Genomic DNA, 18,564 nt, shown 5'->3' on the forward strand with positions numbered 1-18,564 from the left:
AAGGAGGTGATTCAATGTTACCTGGAGAAGATGTTAAATCTAGGAGATTCCCATCTCTATTAACATCTGCCACACTTATTCCTAATTCCTTGCCTGAAAATCCTGAAACCTCTGACCTAATAATAGATAAATCCTTACCTGAATCTGTAAAAAGTAAATCAGAAATGTTAGAAAGAACTACTGAATATGCTGATGCCAGTAATGGAGGTGATGTTTCAGAGAGATGGGTCACAATAAGTCAAGCTGACATCACCTCCTATCCATTGGCCCCAAATATTTCTCCAACTGGATTGACCCCTTTTTCAGATAGAACCACACATGGTGAAGTTGACTCATTTTTCTCTCTGAATAGAGATACCCCTGAGAATTATAAAACTAAGACTGACAAAATATATTTCAATTCTCAAAGAACAATGATGAAAGACTTATCCCTTAGAGAAGACTCTCAAGAGAGTGTCTATGAAAGAAGGAAAATAGCTAATCTTTTTGATCAAGAAGATCCAGCTGCTAAATTGAAATTACATAATTTTACAAACACAACAGTTTTCATCCCAGCTATGAGGAAAATCCTTCCATCAGGAACTGAGCCCAATCCCTTCTCTAAGGGAGGCAGCAATATGGCAAATTCTTTCACTGTTAACCTTAATGCTACTTCTTACAAACCTCAAATACCTCCCAATTTAAAAGGAATCTTTTTAGCTGATTCCACATTAACTCTTGCAGAAGATGTTAGGCCTACATCTCATGATAAAGTCACTACTAACACAGGAGGATCCATCCCAAATACTCCAACTAGACTACACAGTCTACAATGGAGGTCAACTTTTTCTCCTTCTGATTTCACAACATCCACAGGGACTTCCAAATATTCTGAATTTGTTCCAGTTACTGGTATGGGAAAAGATGTGACCAAAGAGATTGATTATAACATTCTACATGAGAAAATAATTATTCCATCTGATAAAGCTATCATTTCACCTATTACTACATCTGAAAAAGATATGACCAGTACTTTACAAGGGAAAGGCCTTATGAAGAGTGGGACAGCAGGTGAATATAGAATCACTAATTTTATAGAAGACATTTCAGGAAGGGTGGATGACATTTCTTCTGCAGGCAAAATCACTCCAGCGTATTTGGACCATACAACCATGACCTCTGATGACAGTAGTTCTGAATATGTCTCAGATATGCATGCCTTTGAACTAGAAGATAGAGCAAATAATTCCCCAATAAAAATTGGTACACTCATGTATGCCCCTAAGACACATGTGTCTCATGTACCATATACCACAGTTGCTGCTTCTGACAGTCTATCTAAAACAGTATCTCCAGTGTTCAAAGCTAAAGAAAATTACCACCCTATGATTCCTAGACAGGAAAACAGCACTAACACTGAAGTGACTGCTCTCAAGAATTCCAATCCCAATGTGAATACCAAAGCTCACAGACCAATAATTGTTCTAATTAATGCAAGTAAAAATTTTCCTTCTAGTTTTTCTGACAAAAAATCTGCAGGAAAAAGCACCATAAATGGTGATCATGACACCATAATTCCTTCTGGCTTTGACTTAGAAAATAAAGTAACTGAGTATTCTCTTTCTCCAGACATAAAACCTGTAGTTGACAGCAAGACATTCACAACTGATACTGCTAGTCATGCTTTTAAAAATAGTGATAATTTTCTCAGGAGAAACACTTCACCTACCATTTATAAGACATTTACACTCAGGAGACCAGATGCTACCACATCCAGTATATCTGATTTTACTGAAGATCAAACAGGTATAGCTACAGTATCTGCTTCAAGGTTTAGTAGTTTTCCTTTAGCTCAGCTTTCCAGTGAAGACATCTCCAATGGGAAAGAAAACACAGACGATGCAATGAACACAGATCTTACTTTCTTTCATCCTTTGAAAAAGATGTCTACCAACATGCCATATGCTCCTGCTATTACTACTAACAACAAAAATAACATTGGTCATTACAGTCTTCCATCGTCAGATAGTGTCAGGTCTCTAAGACTTGCATCTGTGGAACTACCTGAAATTCTCATCCTAACCTCTAAAGATCCTACTAAAGAAACTGCAGCCCCCAAACTTATAAAAGGCACAAACATATATTACCCAATAGTTTTAGTATCAGCAGCATCAGAACCTGTGTCTATACAGTCATCTTACTTCAATAAAGGCATTGCCTTAGAAGGACAAAACACTAGAAGTCAAAGAGTCTCAAAGGCTTTCCCTTTGGTTTATACTGCTCTCCAAGCCGATTCCACGGGTTTTTCAGATAATATGGCTGGTATCAATGTGAACCCAACCACTACTACTGTCACCAAGAGCAAAATTTTTGATATTGATGTCTTTGATGATCAAAATTCAGAACCCAAGAAAACCACCAGCAAGTTTTCTACTCTTTTTCCTAATGAATACAGTAAACCAAATTTCTATTACACAAGGGAAATAACTAAAGCTTCTGCAGTGAAAGACACAGCTGAAGCGAATCACCTTACAGATGTAAATAGAGTAATAGGAAATGATGCAGTTATTCAGGTGGAAATGAACTCTCTAAAAGATGCTGACCTAAAACCTTATCTTATGAATAAAAATGTCATTGCTGATAATAAATCGGGGAATAAGGATGATGACATTGTCCCTGTAGCAGCTTACTCAAGCTTTCACAAGCTAAAGAACTCCCTCCCAGATGGGTATGTTCCTCAGGAAACTTACTTCACTACCAGGAACTCAAACTTGCTCACAGAAGTTATTGACATTATTCCGACTGATGAAAAGTCTTTATCTTACACCGAGATCATTTCCATGGTAGAGGAAAATTCTTAATTGGAATTTAATTAGCCAATATCAGAGCAACAAATACTGAAATTCAAACTGCAGAAAGCACAAATGATACACAAGAATCCACTGTCAAGATATAAAAAAATATATATTATCTAGGTCTCAAGAAATTTTCTGTTGTGCCACAAGCTAAAAAGAAACACTTTCTATTGTGCCACCAACTAACAGGAAACACTTTCTGTTGTACCACAAGCTAAGGGAAACACTTTCCTTAGGGCTGATATTCTTCAGTCACATATAGAAACAATTATTCTAAAGGATATCCCTGAGAAGCCTACAAACCACAAAGCAAACATGAGTGTCATAAATGAGCCTGCTATATGCCATCTTCCTTGGAAACAAAAAAGTAGTGACACTACAGGCCAATGCATCTTTCAATTACAATTTCCTTACCGTAGACCCAACATTCCAATCACTGGTGAGGAAGAGGACAAAAATTTGGATGTTGCTATAATCAGATCTCAAGATGTACCTGCTCTCTCACCTCCCTCCCTAAAGATGTACCTCTCCCTCTCACCTCCCTGAAGCTGGGAATTCTCTCATGAATGAAGATATTGAACCTGAAACTTCCTTAGTGACTACATTCCAATAGTGATTATAATCACCGCATCTAGGATTAATAACTCTATTTTCTCCAGTAAATAAATAAATATAATTTGAAGATATATAGAATCTAAAGGAGGAATTCTCGTGTCCATAGGAGACACCACTTATCTTAATTGATTCTTTTAAAATTGCATATGACATTTCATCTGATAAATTTCAAGATACTCTCCAAACAAAGACAGTCTTAAGGGTGGGCATCATTATGACATCAGCATTTTCAAAGCCTGTATCTGAGGACTCTTCTAGTCAAGTATCCCTGAAAATAATAAGTCATCAAATCACATTCTGAGGCCTTATTGAGAAGTCTCCTTTTGTAAATAGCTTCCCCTTTTTCACTTAAAAAAAAAACAAAAAAACTTTTTTTTCATCATGGACCTTAAGAAATTGCTACTTAAACATGAACTTGATGCCTGAGAAAAGACAGTTTCCATTGGTGTAACAGAAACTACAACAATAAAATAAAGAACTATTTACATAAAATGAAACTCACCTATAGAAGCTGATCCTGTCCTTAAGTCAGTTAATATCTCAGGTGGTAATGATCTGTTGGTCAAGTAAGACTCTCCTATGTTCTCTACAGCAAACGACTCATTTCATCCTCAAAATTCCAGCAGTCCCCCTAGGATTTTCACCATATTTTTCCTGTTCTTTGATGGATAATATACACTCTCAAGGTGAGGTGTTCTTTTTAAGGTCAATGGTTTTAAGAAAAAAAAAAGATAATGGTAATATTCTCCTCTGTAGGAAAGAAAAGACTTAACTATGCTATAATCAATGTGATCCCACCTCAAAGCTATCTTAGTAGAAACAGGGTTTGGTGCGAGCACAACAGTAATCCTTGAAATTAAAGACTATTTCTTTTTTTTTAAATTTTTTTAATTCAGTATTTTTTATTTATTCATTTGAGAAAGACAGAGAGAGAGGGGAGCATGAGCTGGACAGGGACAGAGGGAGAGGGAGAAGCAGGCTCCCTGCTGAGCAGGGAGCCCAATGTGGGCTTCGATCTCAGGGTCCTGGGATCACGACCTGGGCCAAAGGCAGACAGCTAACTGACTGAGCTACCCAGGCACCCCTCACCTGACATTTCTAACCAGGAATTAAATGTACATAAAAATGAATATTTTGCTCCTTATTATAATTCTATTCAATATAACATACACCAAGTACTCCAAGCTGACTTCTAGCAATTAATACAGCTAACACTTCCAACTTTTTTTCCCTTTTTGTACACAAAAAGAATTCCCCCCACCAAATGACACCAAGTCTTCTGTTTATACCATGCCTTACCCTGAATTTAAGGCTCACAAACTCTAGATAATGAGAAAAAAAACAGAGGTTAAAAAACCTCCCCTTGAGTTAGGGAACCCAGAGAATGGCTTTACCTTGTGATTTCCTTTATTGCCACTGGAAATGAATTATATTATATTATATTATATGAATAATTATATTATTCATAATTATTATGAATAATTATATTCATATTTGTCACTAATTTAAGGCTTTCCTCCCTGTCCCTGATAACTGACAGCATTTCCATGTCAATAATGACTTTGGGACCCACATAATGACATTTCCTTGAAGCAAAAACATTTCTGGAGAAGCTGTCTGTATCTTTAAAATGAAAAATGCCCATCTTAAGCCTATCATAATTCTACAGAGAATGGTGATTTAGCTATACCAGGTCAATCAGTTAAGAAAAGACACTAAACTTGGAGGTTGAGTCCATATCCAATGAAGAAAAGCATTTGCCCTTGGGATGGAAACTACTGCTCTGGCTGATTCTTCTGCCCATTGTCAGATATAGTTGAGTCTAAGTATGAAAATTCTCTTCCTTCTATTGACACTGGGCAAACATTAACACCAGGTTATAATCTCCTTTCATCTAAGTAGCTAAACATTAAGAATGATAACAAAATTATGATGGCTGGTATAACTAATATCATTACAGAAAACAAAACCTCTGAAACTGAGGATACAATTCTTATGGCTAATACAGTTATTCCATACTTCAATTTTGTTTCTGGGTGAATTCTGACATACAATGCCAACTCCCTGGCATTAGGTTAAACTAACATTCTCTACAGAAAAATATTCCTAAAGAAATTAAATCTACAAAACCTGACACTCTCATTGTTAAGCATGTTAACTCAAGAAAAAGTAAGAATTGCAATGAAGAGGAAAACTACAAAAACCCTAAATGGCCAGTAACTTATTTATTATCCTTACTGAAAAAGTGAGAATTCACTCTCTGAAGAAGATTAACTAACTGAAATCCCTGCTACCTAATTACCTTCTGCAGCTACCTTCACTGCCCAAGCTGCCATTGTTTTTTAGCCATTTAAATCCCATAAATCTCAAGAGAACACACTTCACCTCAAAAAGACGTTGTTAATTTGAAAGACAGACAGTTGAAGCTAATGCTGATAATGCTGGAGTTTTCCCCACTGACCCTAAACCCACGAAGTACCTGGCTGACTCTGCTATGTCTATTTCAAATGACACAAGCCCCATAAGGGAAGGTAGCTCCGTTATATAGAAAAATATGATAAATCCAGCTGTGAATGTTGATTTCTAATCAGAGAGGATTCTATTCTCTTTTCATCTAATATCAGTACTCTTGAAACTAGATGCCCAATCAGAGCACAGAAACAACCTCCAAGGAGAGCCACTGCCATTGGCCCTATGGTTGATGCAACAATCACCATGATGACCAATGCTTCAATCACTATAATGAACATCACTCTCCTGCCTAGGGATACCACTGGGCCCAGGGAAAGACCTGTGAGTGTGCATGGTGCCATTTTGCCCCATGGCTGAAGATGGTTTGCCAAAAATTTATTCTCATCCTCCAACAGAAAGCAGTAAAACAACAACTGAAGCAACCATTTTCTTTGGGGCTGACAACACTATTCCTAAATCAGAAACAACTATTACTTCAGAAGGAGACCACATCACTTCAGTAAATGACTATACACTAGAAAGTGATCTTTCAACAACAGACAACAAGCTTACATCTCCAAAGGAAAAAGCAAAATCAGAAGATGATGTTGAGTCCCATATTATTAAGTCATCAGCCGATCTCGAGAAAGAAATTACTACTATGACAGGCACGACAAACTCCATAGCTAATGACTCTATAACTGAAAATTTAATCCTAGTGAAAACTGGTAATCTTTCACCACCAGGTGCTACTGTTTCTTTAATAGATTTTTCCACCAACACAGCAAAAGAAGATATTCTCTTGGATACCACCGACCCAGGGAATGAAGATGTCCCAATAACTTCTGAAGTCTCTGGCACATTAAAGGAAGGTACCACCAGCACTGCAGACACTCCTACCCTTCTAGTTAAGAAAGATGAACCTGATGTTACCAATTATAATTCCTCGGTTAAATACAATGTCACTTCTGACGAGGCCATCCAGATCACCAACTCATCTACCCCTGAGGTTGAACTCTCTCCTGTTACTGAAAAAAACTTCACTATTCCAGACATAATTGCCCTTACAGAAGAGAAAATAACTGAAATTGACTTAAGTCTTCCGGTGGATGACCCCAGTGCTGTGCCCAAACTAACAGACTCCGATGAGGAGAAGTTCATCACTGTGTTTGAACTCACTACCACTGTGGAAAGAGACAAAGATAACCCAGAAGATATTCTGCTGACCGATGAAGAGTCTATGGACGAAGTCAATGTTTGGATGGAGAAAGATAGCACAAATGAAGCAGACAACCATCAGGTTTTGCTCACTGCTGTTGAATCCAGATATGACTTTGTAGTCCCGACATCTGTAGCTACACACCTCAGAGAAAATCCATCTACTATGCCAAAAGATCTGTCTGAAAATAATACAATGGAATCTGTAACTAAGGACAGTGAGCCACTTTCAGAAACTACCCCTGATTCAGATACCCGAAACAATGAGGAAGATGCTTTTACAAATGAAATGGGTGTCTTTAAGCTACTGAAAGAAGAACCAGATGAGTTCCTGATTTGAACGCAGCAAAACAGATGCCACATAGAATTGAGCAACAGCCTAGAAAGCTAGTCTTAACATCTAAGAAGTTTGTCCAGCAAGCAAAAATCTTAATAGAGTAAAGAATGTGAGCATTTAAGGCAAGTATTAGACTCAGAAAAATATAGAAGCTTAACAACAGAGGTCATGCAGTAGAATGTATTTACAGAAACTTGAAAACTCAGTATACGAGAGTTCCTCCAGTATCAAAAAGTTTAATTCAATTATAATCCAATTATTTACCTTAATATAAAATCTTTAATCCCAGCTTTCAGGGATATGTAGAGAGAGAGAGAGCAATAAAGAAATCTCACTTTCTGCTACATTTAATGATGTATGTCATTTTAATTAACCCTCAATAGCACATTTTAGTGTGAGTTGAAGAGATGAGAATTGAATTAACATGTTATCTCAAAAAAGAACTGTAGTATTAAAAGTTCTAAAATCCTAATTCTAAACAGATTTTTTCAGGCAACCAATAGTTATCTTCTATTAAAAACTGTATTTGTAATCCTCTTTCTATTTGCAGTAGAATTAAGGCTATTCAGTTCAGTAATTGTTTAGCACCCACATGTAAAAAAAATGTAAGAAATATTATAGACTTCCTGGCTCATGTTGGAGGCAAACTAAGGCAAAGTGATATTTTATCTGTAAATCTTTCAAAAACAATATTGTTTACAAACATATGAGTCAATTTTTTTTTTTCTGTAAAATGTCTTTCCTGAATTTTTGTCAATTTTTTTCAGGTCTTAAACACTGATAATCGCACTCTTCTTATGCTTTTGGTTAGCAATTCAAGGACATGTATCTTCAATCTTTTCTGACACAGACTTTAAAATGGGTCTGTTTTCATTTTGCTGATTTTTCTTCAATAAATCTTTTGACAGCAACTGATTTACTGTGTGTAAATGTGTTTGATATTCTAGTATAGAATTCTTAAATTAGACAAAATATAAGTACAGTTGACCCTTGAACAACATAGGGATAAGAAGCAATGATCCCCTACCAGTCAAAAATCTACCTGTGACTTTTGAGTCCCCCAAAACTAAGCCATTAATAACCTACTATTGACTGGAATCATTATCAATAATATAAATAGTCAATTAACACATACTTTATAAATTTGTCATATGCTGTAGTCATATAATAAAGAGAAAAGAAAATGTTATTTAAAAAATCATATGTAAAAGAAAATACATTTACAGTACTGTACCATAAAAAATCCACATATAAATGGACCTGTGCAATTCAAACTTGTCAACTGTAAAATTAAAATCCATTGTTTAATAAATAACTTAGCTTTGGGCACCAAGAATAGAATTATTCTAGAGACTTGTAATTTTATCACATTAAAAAGAAAAAGAAAAACAAAGCCAAACCATTGGGTAAAATAGTAAATGGTACATTTGGGGTGGGTGGAGGGGAGGGATGTATACCGTTAGATAGACTACAGACTAGAATAATTACAGTAGCACGTTAAAACACAGAAGCACGTTTTATCATACAAATTTAGTATATGGTAAAGTGAACCTCAAAACCATGAGACATGATGGGTATTTGAGGAAAAATTAAGCTACAGTATTAAGACCAAACTCTAAAATAAATACTACATGGATTAGAGACTTAAATTTAAAACCAAACAAAAGCACAAAAGGAAACACATGTATATTTATCCAAGTGCAGTTAAGAAATCTAAGCACATAAGAAATGACAAAAAGGAGATTCACAGATATGACACCATGAATAGGTAGGTAAAATTCTGTACAAAAGAAAATTAACATAAAATTAAAAAGCAAACCATAACTTGGGAAAAATAATTGCCGTATATGTGGCAGTGAAAGGATTACTATCTCAGTCTATGAAGAGCTCCTAAAGAGAAACTATTTTTTAAGAGAAAGAATTTTAAATGGGTAGAAGAAATAAACAGATAATTCATAAAATACAAACTGCCAATAAACACATAAAAAGTCAACGATCATAATATTCAAAGAAAATGAAATTATTAGATATTTCTTTTTTAACCATTTGACAATTAAAATGATCATTTTAAATATTCACTGTTAGCTAATGCAAATGTCTCTACCTTTTCTTGGAGGCAATGTGGAAAAACATGCAATAAGCATTAAAAATATTTGAAGTTTTTAGCCTATTTTGCAACCAAGAATTTTCTAAAGAATTAGAGATCATGGGACACCTGGGTGGCTCAGTGGGTTAAGCCACTGTCTTCGGCTCAGGTCATGATCCCAGGGTCCTGGGATCGAGCCCCAAATCAGGCTCTCTGCTCAGCAGGGAGCCTGCTTCCTCCTCTCTCTCTGCCTGCCTCTCTGCCTGCTTGTCATCTCTCTCTGTCAAATAAATAAATAAAATCTTAAAAAAAAAAAAAAGAATTAGAGATCATGAAAGTAGCTAACAATTATTACAGGTCTTCTTGTGTTCACATTTAGAATAACATTTGTTTTTCATGACAGTCCTATAAGGAAGAACAATATTATACCCATTTTACAGATAAAGAAACCAAGTCAGGAAATCTACATTAACATGCCCAAACCTCATAGTAACTATGTAGCAAAGGCAGCTTCAAACCAGGCAGTCTTCCTGCAGAGCTCAAGCTCTCCTAATCACTATGCTTTACTGGCTCTCACAGTTTTACAGAAGGAAAAAAAGGTATTACCAATGGCATTCATGTGTTTTTTTTTACGTTTATAAAAGAGCAATACTAAAAGTAACCTATAATTCTAATGACATCGAATTGGTTATATTTCTGTATATCCATACAAAGTAACAGTATGCATTTTTTAAAATGGTCTATAAAAGAGAATTCATTCATCCATTCATGTCCACACCCAATGTAGGACTTCAACTCACAACCCTGAAATCAAGAGTCACGTGCTCTACACGAGCCAGCCAGGTTCCCCAAAGAGAACTTAATCACATAGGTGAAAATGGGGAAAATCACACTAAACTTCTAAGTGAAATTTACACAGTGATATTGGAAGGGCCTATTTAGCCAGAGCAGCTCCATCCTGACCCTTCAAGGAACTTACTTAAAAACAAGTCCAGGAAACCAGTCCCAGGTAACAAAGCCCAAATACAAGGGTGGGTCAGTTCAGATAGAGATAACAGAGCCCGGATGCAGGGATGAGTCGGGCCAGGTGGAGACAGCCAATCAGTAAAGCGTGCATACTGTCTCCCTAGCTACCAAGGAGTATGGGCCCTGCCTTTTGGTGCCAATTCTGACCAAGGTGCTAGGCTAGTTCAAATGGCTACTATGGGGTGAATTGTAATTCAATTGGCCACCCGTGTGGGACCTAACATGACTGTGCAGCTTTCTCTGTGTGTTACAATCTCACTGGCCACCTGTGTGTGGCCAGGCCCAACCACATGGCCTTTGCTCTATAAAAGTTAGTCTGTGAGGCAGGGAGGGGTCGTTGCCCTCTCTGTAAGGCGCATCCCAACCAGTCGATTTGATGGTTTGATTCTCGATGCTTGGCGTGAAATAAAGCTTTGCTTGACCTTCTCTTTGTATCAGTCTCGCTCCTTTGATCATGGACCCATTGTTGGGGGACCCAACAATATGTATGACATACACATAAATAGATAGATACATATAACAACACCTTAGCAGTGATTATCTCTAAGAAGGAAATGCAGGTGATTTTCATTCTCTCTGCTTTCATTCATCTATAAATGCATAAAATCCAGGATATAAAGTGTAAATCAAGGGGCTAAATGATTGTCAACATTAACAAGGAGAAAACTGAAGAGCCAACCTATATCTTCCTACATCTAATAAAAATATTAGCTAGTATTTATTATTTCCTTTGTGTCAGACACTAAGTATTTTATTCAGTTTTCAGTTTTAAAATATTTATTATGTACCTATCACTTTCCAAGCTCCTCAGAAGCCTTGTGAGGACACTATAGTGAGAACCAAATGATGGAGCCCCTGCCATCATGGAAATTAATCCACTGGGAAAGATAAATATTAAACAAATTCAAATAATCACACACAAAACAATGCCAACTACAGATTGTGATGTGTCTTACAAACAAAAATAATAAGAGATTATAGCTTCAGTTTTCACATAAATTTAAATCCAGGGAAGTTGTCTCTGAGAAAGTGAGATTTAAGCTGAAGATTTAAAAATGTGAAGAGATTAGGACACAATATGCCCAAAGCCCTGAGACTAGAAATGGCCCAAGTTTCTCAAGGGAATGAACAGACTATTGTTGTGCCCGAGTTTTCGTGTCGGAGAGACCAAGGAGCCATGCACCAATGCAATCACAAGAGGGTTTATGTGACAAGCTTAAGCTTGGGCCCAAGGCAGCTGAGTAGGGACTTGGACCCTGAGCTTAGTTAAGGCAGGGGTATTTATGGGGTATTTATGGTATATACTAAAGCAGGGTGGGGATTCCTGGAAACAAAGCAGGGTGGGGGTTACTAAAGCAGGGTGGGGAAAAGTTCAGCCCTTGGGCACAGGGGTCTGAGATGGCTGCCAGAGCTAAGATGGCTATACTTATGCTAAGGCTAAACCTAAGGGGGGATGGCCTTGATTTTCTCAGCCTCCACATTTCCCCCTGAACAATTTTGACCCTTAAATCTTTAAGGTTGTTGAAGGTGGAAGGTCTCGCCTTCTGTAACTTCTTCCTGCTGAGTAGGGGCGTAGAGTTGTCCCTACCTACTCAGGTCAACATTGATCAGTTGGGGAATGTATAGGGGAGTTATGAAAGACAGAGGCAGCTGAGCCCAGGGGTTTAAATCAATCATTAAAGGAGAGAGGGACTGTTTAAAGTGCTAACCTGAGTAGGTCAGAACCCAAGAAATAGTTTGTGATAATCTGGAACATCAAGATGGCTGCATGTATGCCAGGGCTAGACTCGAGATGGGTACAGCCTTGTTTTTCTTGGCCTCCACACTATGTGATGGAGCCTGTCATTGGTTGAAAAATAACTCAGGTTGAAACTGAAAAAGTAGGCAAGAAAAAAAATCATGTGGCGCTTGTTGAAAGCTTTTAAAAGGTTTTAAAAATTTTGCCCTCAAAACAACCTTAGTACTGAGATAGGTAGCAGGCTGAATAGCATTATCATTTTATAAGCTGCTACCACAGTTTCTTTCAGGGACTTTTGTTTAGAAAATAGTGTGATCCTCCCCTTTGACTGAGAGATACGAAGCACTGAAGCATAAACTAGACTAAAACAATGAAAGCAATTAAAAAGATAATGTGCTTGGGGCCCCTGAGTGGCTCAGTCCATTAAGCACCGCCTTTGGCTCAAGTCAGGATTGGGGTGGGAGGGGGTGCTGGAATAGAGTGCACATCCAGCTCCCTGTTCAGTGGGGAGTCTGCTTCTCCCTCTCCCTCTGCCTCTCCCCGTCTTGTGCTCTCTCTCTTGCTTGCTTTCTCTCTCTCAAGTAAATAAAATTTAAAATATATATATGTATATACATATATATACATATATATATAATGTGCTCTATTAACATAAGCTAATGGGTAATTTACAGATAACTCTAGACAAAGATAGGAGAAGCACAGCTCGTTGACAACTGGCTAGAGTCCAGAAAGAAGAGTCTGCAGTATTGTATGTTAACTATACTTCAATTAAAAAACAAAATAAAATAAAATAAAATAAAATAAACGTGACTAGTGAGATTATTGGTGGCCAGTGGACATCAGACTTTTCAAAGAATGGATGCCTAATAATCAATTTTAAATTGTGCAACATCATAATAAAGTTTCTCCTTTATTTCATTAAACTCTGAAATTTCATTAAACATATGAAAGAAACAAGGTCTTTAATATGAGATTCCTGAGGAAAGAAACTGGTGGACCTGAGGAGAAACAGCTAAGACACTGGATTAAGGAATGGATGTGAAACAGTCTATTCCCAAATATACGAAATAGTGTTGACCCTAGAAAGGAGTGTGGGGCATACAGCTGGGTAACATTTGGGCTAGCCTTCTTTTACTGACGATCAAAGTAAAAACTGAGAAAAGCCACTGGACCAAGATAACCAAGCCAGTAAGTGGCAAAGCTTAGCTCTCCAGATCTGCATGGCTCTAAAACCCAAGTTCAGAGTCACCCAGCTTTGTGTGAATTGTTCAACAATGGATCATTCTCAGTTTCTCACCCTCCTTCTTTCTCTATTTCCACTGCCGCTCCCTTCTTTAAGTCTACCTGCAAGCTGTAACGTGCAATCCACCTCTGGTCTTCTTTCCCACTGACAAATTACGCAGAAATGTCCTCATCTTTCTTCTCCAGCCCTTTACTGGCTCCTTAATGTCTTTAAGATAAAGTCCAAACTCTTCTGCAAGGCATACAAGCATCTCCACGCTTTTCCTCTGCCCACCTTCACTTCTGCCGTCCCTTCACACACGACACTCTATGTACACAAGGTACTAAATGTATACTCCCTGAGAGCCGGGACCCAGGACTCCTGAATTAAAGGAGTACCTAGTAGATAGGAAAAGCTCAGTAAATGTTTATAAATGAAGAAATGAGAGGAATTAAAGTTTCATTAATGTGAGTGACATCTGTTTTTTACCTAGCTTCTAAGCTCTGCCTGTCATAAAAGTTTCTTTGTAATCCTGATTTTCTTTGTTTTGCAACTCTTTCCCTTTCACACATATTTGAGATAGACCACACCCCCAAATCCAGGAACAAGCTAGTTCCTCCGTGTCCAATACACCTTGCCACAGTCATTCAAGGATAAGCACATAAACCGAACAGAGCAAAGAGGACATTTTGTGGAAAATCAGCTTTTAGAAGAAACATGGGTCTGGAAACATTTCGTGCAAGGAGCTTCTGGAGCCATCTAGGGATCACAAGGAGGCACACTGCTAAAAATAAAACCAACACAGAAATACAAGGCAAGAAATATAAAGAACGGAGTTCTAGTCACATGATATATCAAGCCTTCAGAACAAGCCTGGTCTGCTTATGTACCTAAGACAATACATTTTCCATTCTCGTTAAATGAGTTTGGGTCGAGATTTCTGTTGGTTAAAACTGAAGTATCCTCATAACTAAGAACCCAAACAGTCTCAAACCCCTGCATCTTTCTTCATCATACTCTCTGTCCCTAGAATTCTCTGCAGTATCACATGCACTTTTTAGCCATCCTTCAAGACTCACCTCAACTGTTACCTTCTCTAACCACCCCTAGGTATGATAACTTGTTGTGTACCCCACTCACCAGACATAACCTTTAGTAATATCACTTATAATACTTCACTATATTTGATAAAAGATACTCCTGAGCCACAAGATAATCCTATCCATAGTTTCCTCTGATACAAGATACTTCTGTCCAAAGTTCCTCTCTGCCTTAATGTAACACCCGTTCATAATCCATACTGTAACTCTTAACCACAGCTATCCCTACCCTGTGACATAAACTTCTCTTCCATGTTTTAAGGAATTCTTGATCCAGTATGAGAGGGAAAGAACCAATTATAAAATAAAAGGACCCCTGACCACAAGGAAAGACCATTTTCCTAAAGAGATACTGTACATAAGGATGCATTAAAGAACATTTGTAACTTAAACGTACCAAGAAGACTGGGGAATTGGGCCAGTATGTGTGTAATAATGTGTGCATTGCCCAATTCTTCTTGTTGCAGATTAGAAACAAATAAATGATACATGAATTAAATCTTGAGTCTGCAGTCTGTTTCCACAACACTATTGGTATGTTCTTTTGCATTCTTCACATACACTTCAAAGATAACAGAAATCTGAATTAAAATTGGCATTCCCCTTCCCTCAAATTTCTCTTTTAATATTCCCTATCTTAAGCAAAAGACACCATCTGCACATCTGTCCAAGCCAGAAACAGGGACTCTTCTTTCACGCCCCTCTCTCATTCCCCACATGCAACAAAAACAAAGTTTTCACCTCTGGGCCCTCAGGAATTCACTTGCCTCCATTCTTACCACTCTACTTTATCCCATGTTTTATCAAGCAAAACTAACATTTAATAGCACAAATGGATTATGTCACTTCCATACCCAAAATGCTCCAGTGACTTTCCACCAACAATAGTCCAAAATAGTCTAAAATCACTTTGCTAATTGTCAGGTTCTCCACGACCAAGACATTGTTAATCTATGCAGCCTTATGATACGCTACTTTCAACTTCTGCTCTTAAATCTTGGTTTCTTTAGAGCATCAAACTAAGTCTTGTTACAGGATCACTGAAAACACTATACTCTTCCTGAGACATTCTCAAAATCCCTTAAATGTTATTTTTTCCAAGTGTGTAAGCTTCTATATTCTCCCATCATGTTGCCTCATGGTACATAATATCTTGCTTTACGTAGCACACATAGTTTTTCAAGTGGCGTGTTGTGTTGAGTTCCTAGGAAAGCTGTAACATATCAGCACAAACTACATGGCTTAAAAAAAAATTTATTCTCTCACAGTTCTGAAGGTTAGAAGTCTGAAATCAAGGTGTCAGAAAGGCCATTGCTCTCTGAAAGTTCAAGGAGAGGATCTTTTCTTGCTTCTTTTAGCTTCTGGTGGTTGCTAGCAATCCCTGACTCTCTTTGGTTTAAGACACATCACTACAATTTCTACCTCCCTTATCACATGATATTCTCTTGTAGGTCTCCATGTTCAAATTTCCCCCTACTTATAAGGATACCCTTATAATCCCAGTTATGGGATTAAGAAACTTAATCCAAATATGACTGTCTCTTAACTTGGTTACATTTGCAAAGACTCCATGTCTAAATAAGGTCATGTTCTTAGGTTCTGGGAGTTAGGAGCCCAACATATTTGGGGGCAGGGAAAAGACACAATTCAATCTACAGTACCTGTTTAAAGTTTCTCTTCCTTATTGTATGTTTGATAAATAAGAAGATCACATAATTTATCATCAAAACCAAAATACTTTTGAGGCAGAAAGAACGCAGTATTAATAATGACGCCACAACAGACATAAACTATAGTGTCTTGAGGAAACAGAGCAATCACCCCATCCTAATTAAATGAAAGAGTGAAAGGTGATTTCACTTATTAGGCTATGAACGCTCTCAGATGAAAGATGGTATGACTTCGATACTTAGAGATAAATATGAGTTTACCAGCTTAGTTTCAGCTCAGGTCATGATCCCCAGGTCATGGAAGATTGAGCCACTTGGGACTCTACTCTCAGTGTGAAGTCTGCTTCAGATTCTTTCTCCCTCTCCCTCTGCCCCTTCTCCACTCATGCTCACACACGTACTCACTCTCTCTCAAATTAATAAAATCTTTAAAAAAATATTCACATAACAGTTCGTATTTCCTGAGCTAATTTCACAGGAATTCGTGGCTTTTAAAATTTTTTTATTTATATGATAAAGAGAGAGAGAGAGAGTGAAAGACCAATAGTGAGAGCACAAGCAGGGGGAACAGCACAGGGAGAGGGAGAAGCAGACTCCCTGCTGAACAGGGAGCCTAATGCAGAGCTCGATCCCAGGACCCTGAAATCATGACCTGAGCCAAAGGCAGATGCTCTACTGACTGAGTCACCCAGATGGCCTGAATTCATGGTTTTTTGTTTTTGTTGGTTTTTTTTTTGTTTTTTGGTTTTGTTTGTTTGTTTGTTTTCAGGAAAGGAGCTAAAAAAAAGGGTTTCAGGGTAAAATGTATTGTGAAATGTTGGAGTGACTATGAGAATATATATATGAAGTGTTCATGGAGCTCCAGTAAACATCTCTAGGAGATGGAACTCCAGGAAACATCTCTAGAAACCAGTGCTCTATGTAACACAGTTTGTATAAAACTGTTGTATAAAATGTTGTATAAAATGGGAGGCATCAAAAGTTTTACATTAATTGTGTTTTAGAAAGATTATTTTGGTGGAAAAGTAAAAGATGGACTGAGGATGTAAAGGAAGCAAGAAGCAGAGAGACAAGAAAGTAGAGCAGAAATCAGTAAGAATAATTGTCAATATCAATTATCAATATGAGTGTATTCCATTTGTGTAGAGTGTATTAACCAGAGTGATAATCAAATGAGTAAAGATCTACCAGTTGATCAAGACATAAAAATGCCTAAGATAGTTCTCTGTCTACAGCGTAGTCACTATAATAATTAATCAAAAATCTTCCTAACAGAAGTCAAACATACTTAAAAATATTTAGTACAAACATACTTGAAAATTTTAACAAATAAAAGAATAAAGGTGTGAAGATAAATCTGGCTTAAAATACTGGTTCTTAAAACTATGAGCTAGCTATTTGCTCAAGTCTCAGTCTGTTCACGTACAAAATTATAATATACATAAAAGCACACAGATCTAGGTCTTCATCTTGATTGGGATTTTAGGTTGCCCTCACTGTAATGAGTTATCCTAGAAACCAAAAAAATATGTGAACAAACTGAAAAACCAATAATCAAGGAGACACTGTGTCCAGTGGCCTCAAATTTACCTTTAAGAGAAAAAGTCTAGAGGTTCTCACTTGATCTTCAGTTCATCACTGGGTCAATTAATGCCAAGAAGACATATCATTGTTAACTGCTAACTTAAAAGAAAAGCCTTACAAATCCCATTATCCGCCAGTAGACCTTCCGTGTGTAAGTACATGATGTTTACCTATCCTTCTGGTGATGGAAGGACATTTTCAGGGAAGTAAAATGTACATAAAAGCAAATGACAAATTACTACAACACACACATTTTGTTGTATTATGCAGTGACAGGTACGTTTCTTCTGAGCAAGATAATTGCTGTCGTACCTAATATATCTTACTTGACAGTTTAATTGCAGAATTATTAGTCTTGATGTTAGCACATTAAGTGGTGTCAAAATGGTCCACTAGCTACCTTTTTCTCGTTTTTATATCCAGAAAGACAAGAAAAGAATATAATGTTTGCAGCTGCCCTCCAACTACTAATGTTTAAAGTTGAGTACATTTTATAATCTCTAAAAACTAACTTTCAGGAATAAAGTATTTTATCTTAAAAAGCTAAAGATGGACACAAAAGAAGCTTCTATCTTCAAATACCTTCTGCCAACTCAGAATCCACAAAACTATCTATCAGCAGTAAGGCAAATAAGTATAAACAGCAGTCTTAATTATGAAAGCGTTCACAGACCTAGGGC

The 18,564-nt window shown here is 37.2% G+C and overlaps 1 protein-coding gene across 1 annotated transcript; it reads left to right on the top strand.

Moving 5' to 3' along the window:
* The first annotated feature begins 6,200 nt into the window (after positions 1–6,200).
* On the top strand, positions 6,201–8,201 carry CABS1 (calcium binding protein, spermatid associated 1). The gene has a single exon (XM_013063428.2). It carries the CDS (start codon positions 6,253–6,255, stop codon positions 7,456–7,458), a length of 1,206 nt encoding a protein of 401 aa, XP_012918882.1. The 5' UTR covers positions 6,201–6,252; the 3' UTR covers positions 7,459–8,201.
* The last annotated feature ends 10,363 nt before the right edge of the window (positions 8,202–18,564 follow it).

This window comes from Mustela putorius, unplaced genomic scaffold (genome assembly GCF_011764305.1).
Source record: "Mustela putorius furo isolate JIRA1106 unplaced genomic scaffold, ASM1176430v1.1 tig00000430_pilon_pilon_pilon, whole genome shotgun sequence".
NCBI lineage: Eukaryota > Metazoa > Chordata > Mammalia > Carnivora > Mustelidae > Mustela > Mustela putorius.

Excerpts from the sequence above, each read along its gene's own strand:
- CABS1 (XM_013063428.2), top strand. The coding sequence starts at position 6,253 with ATGGTGCCATTTTGCCCCATGGCTGAAGATGGTTTGCCAAAAATTTAT.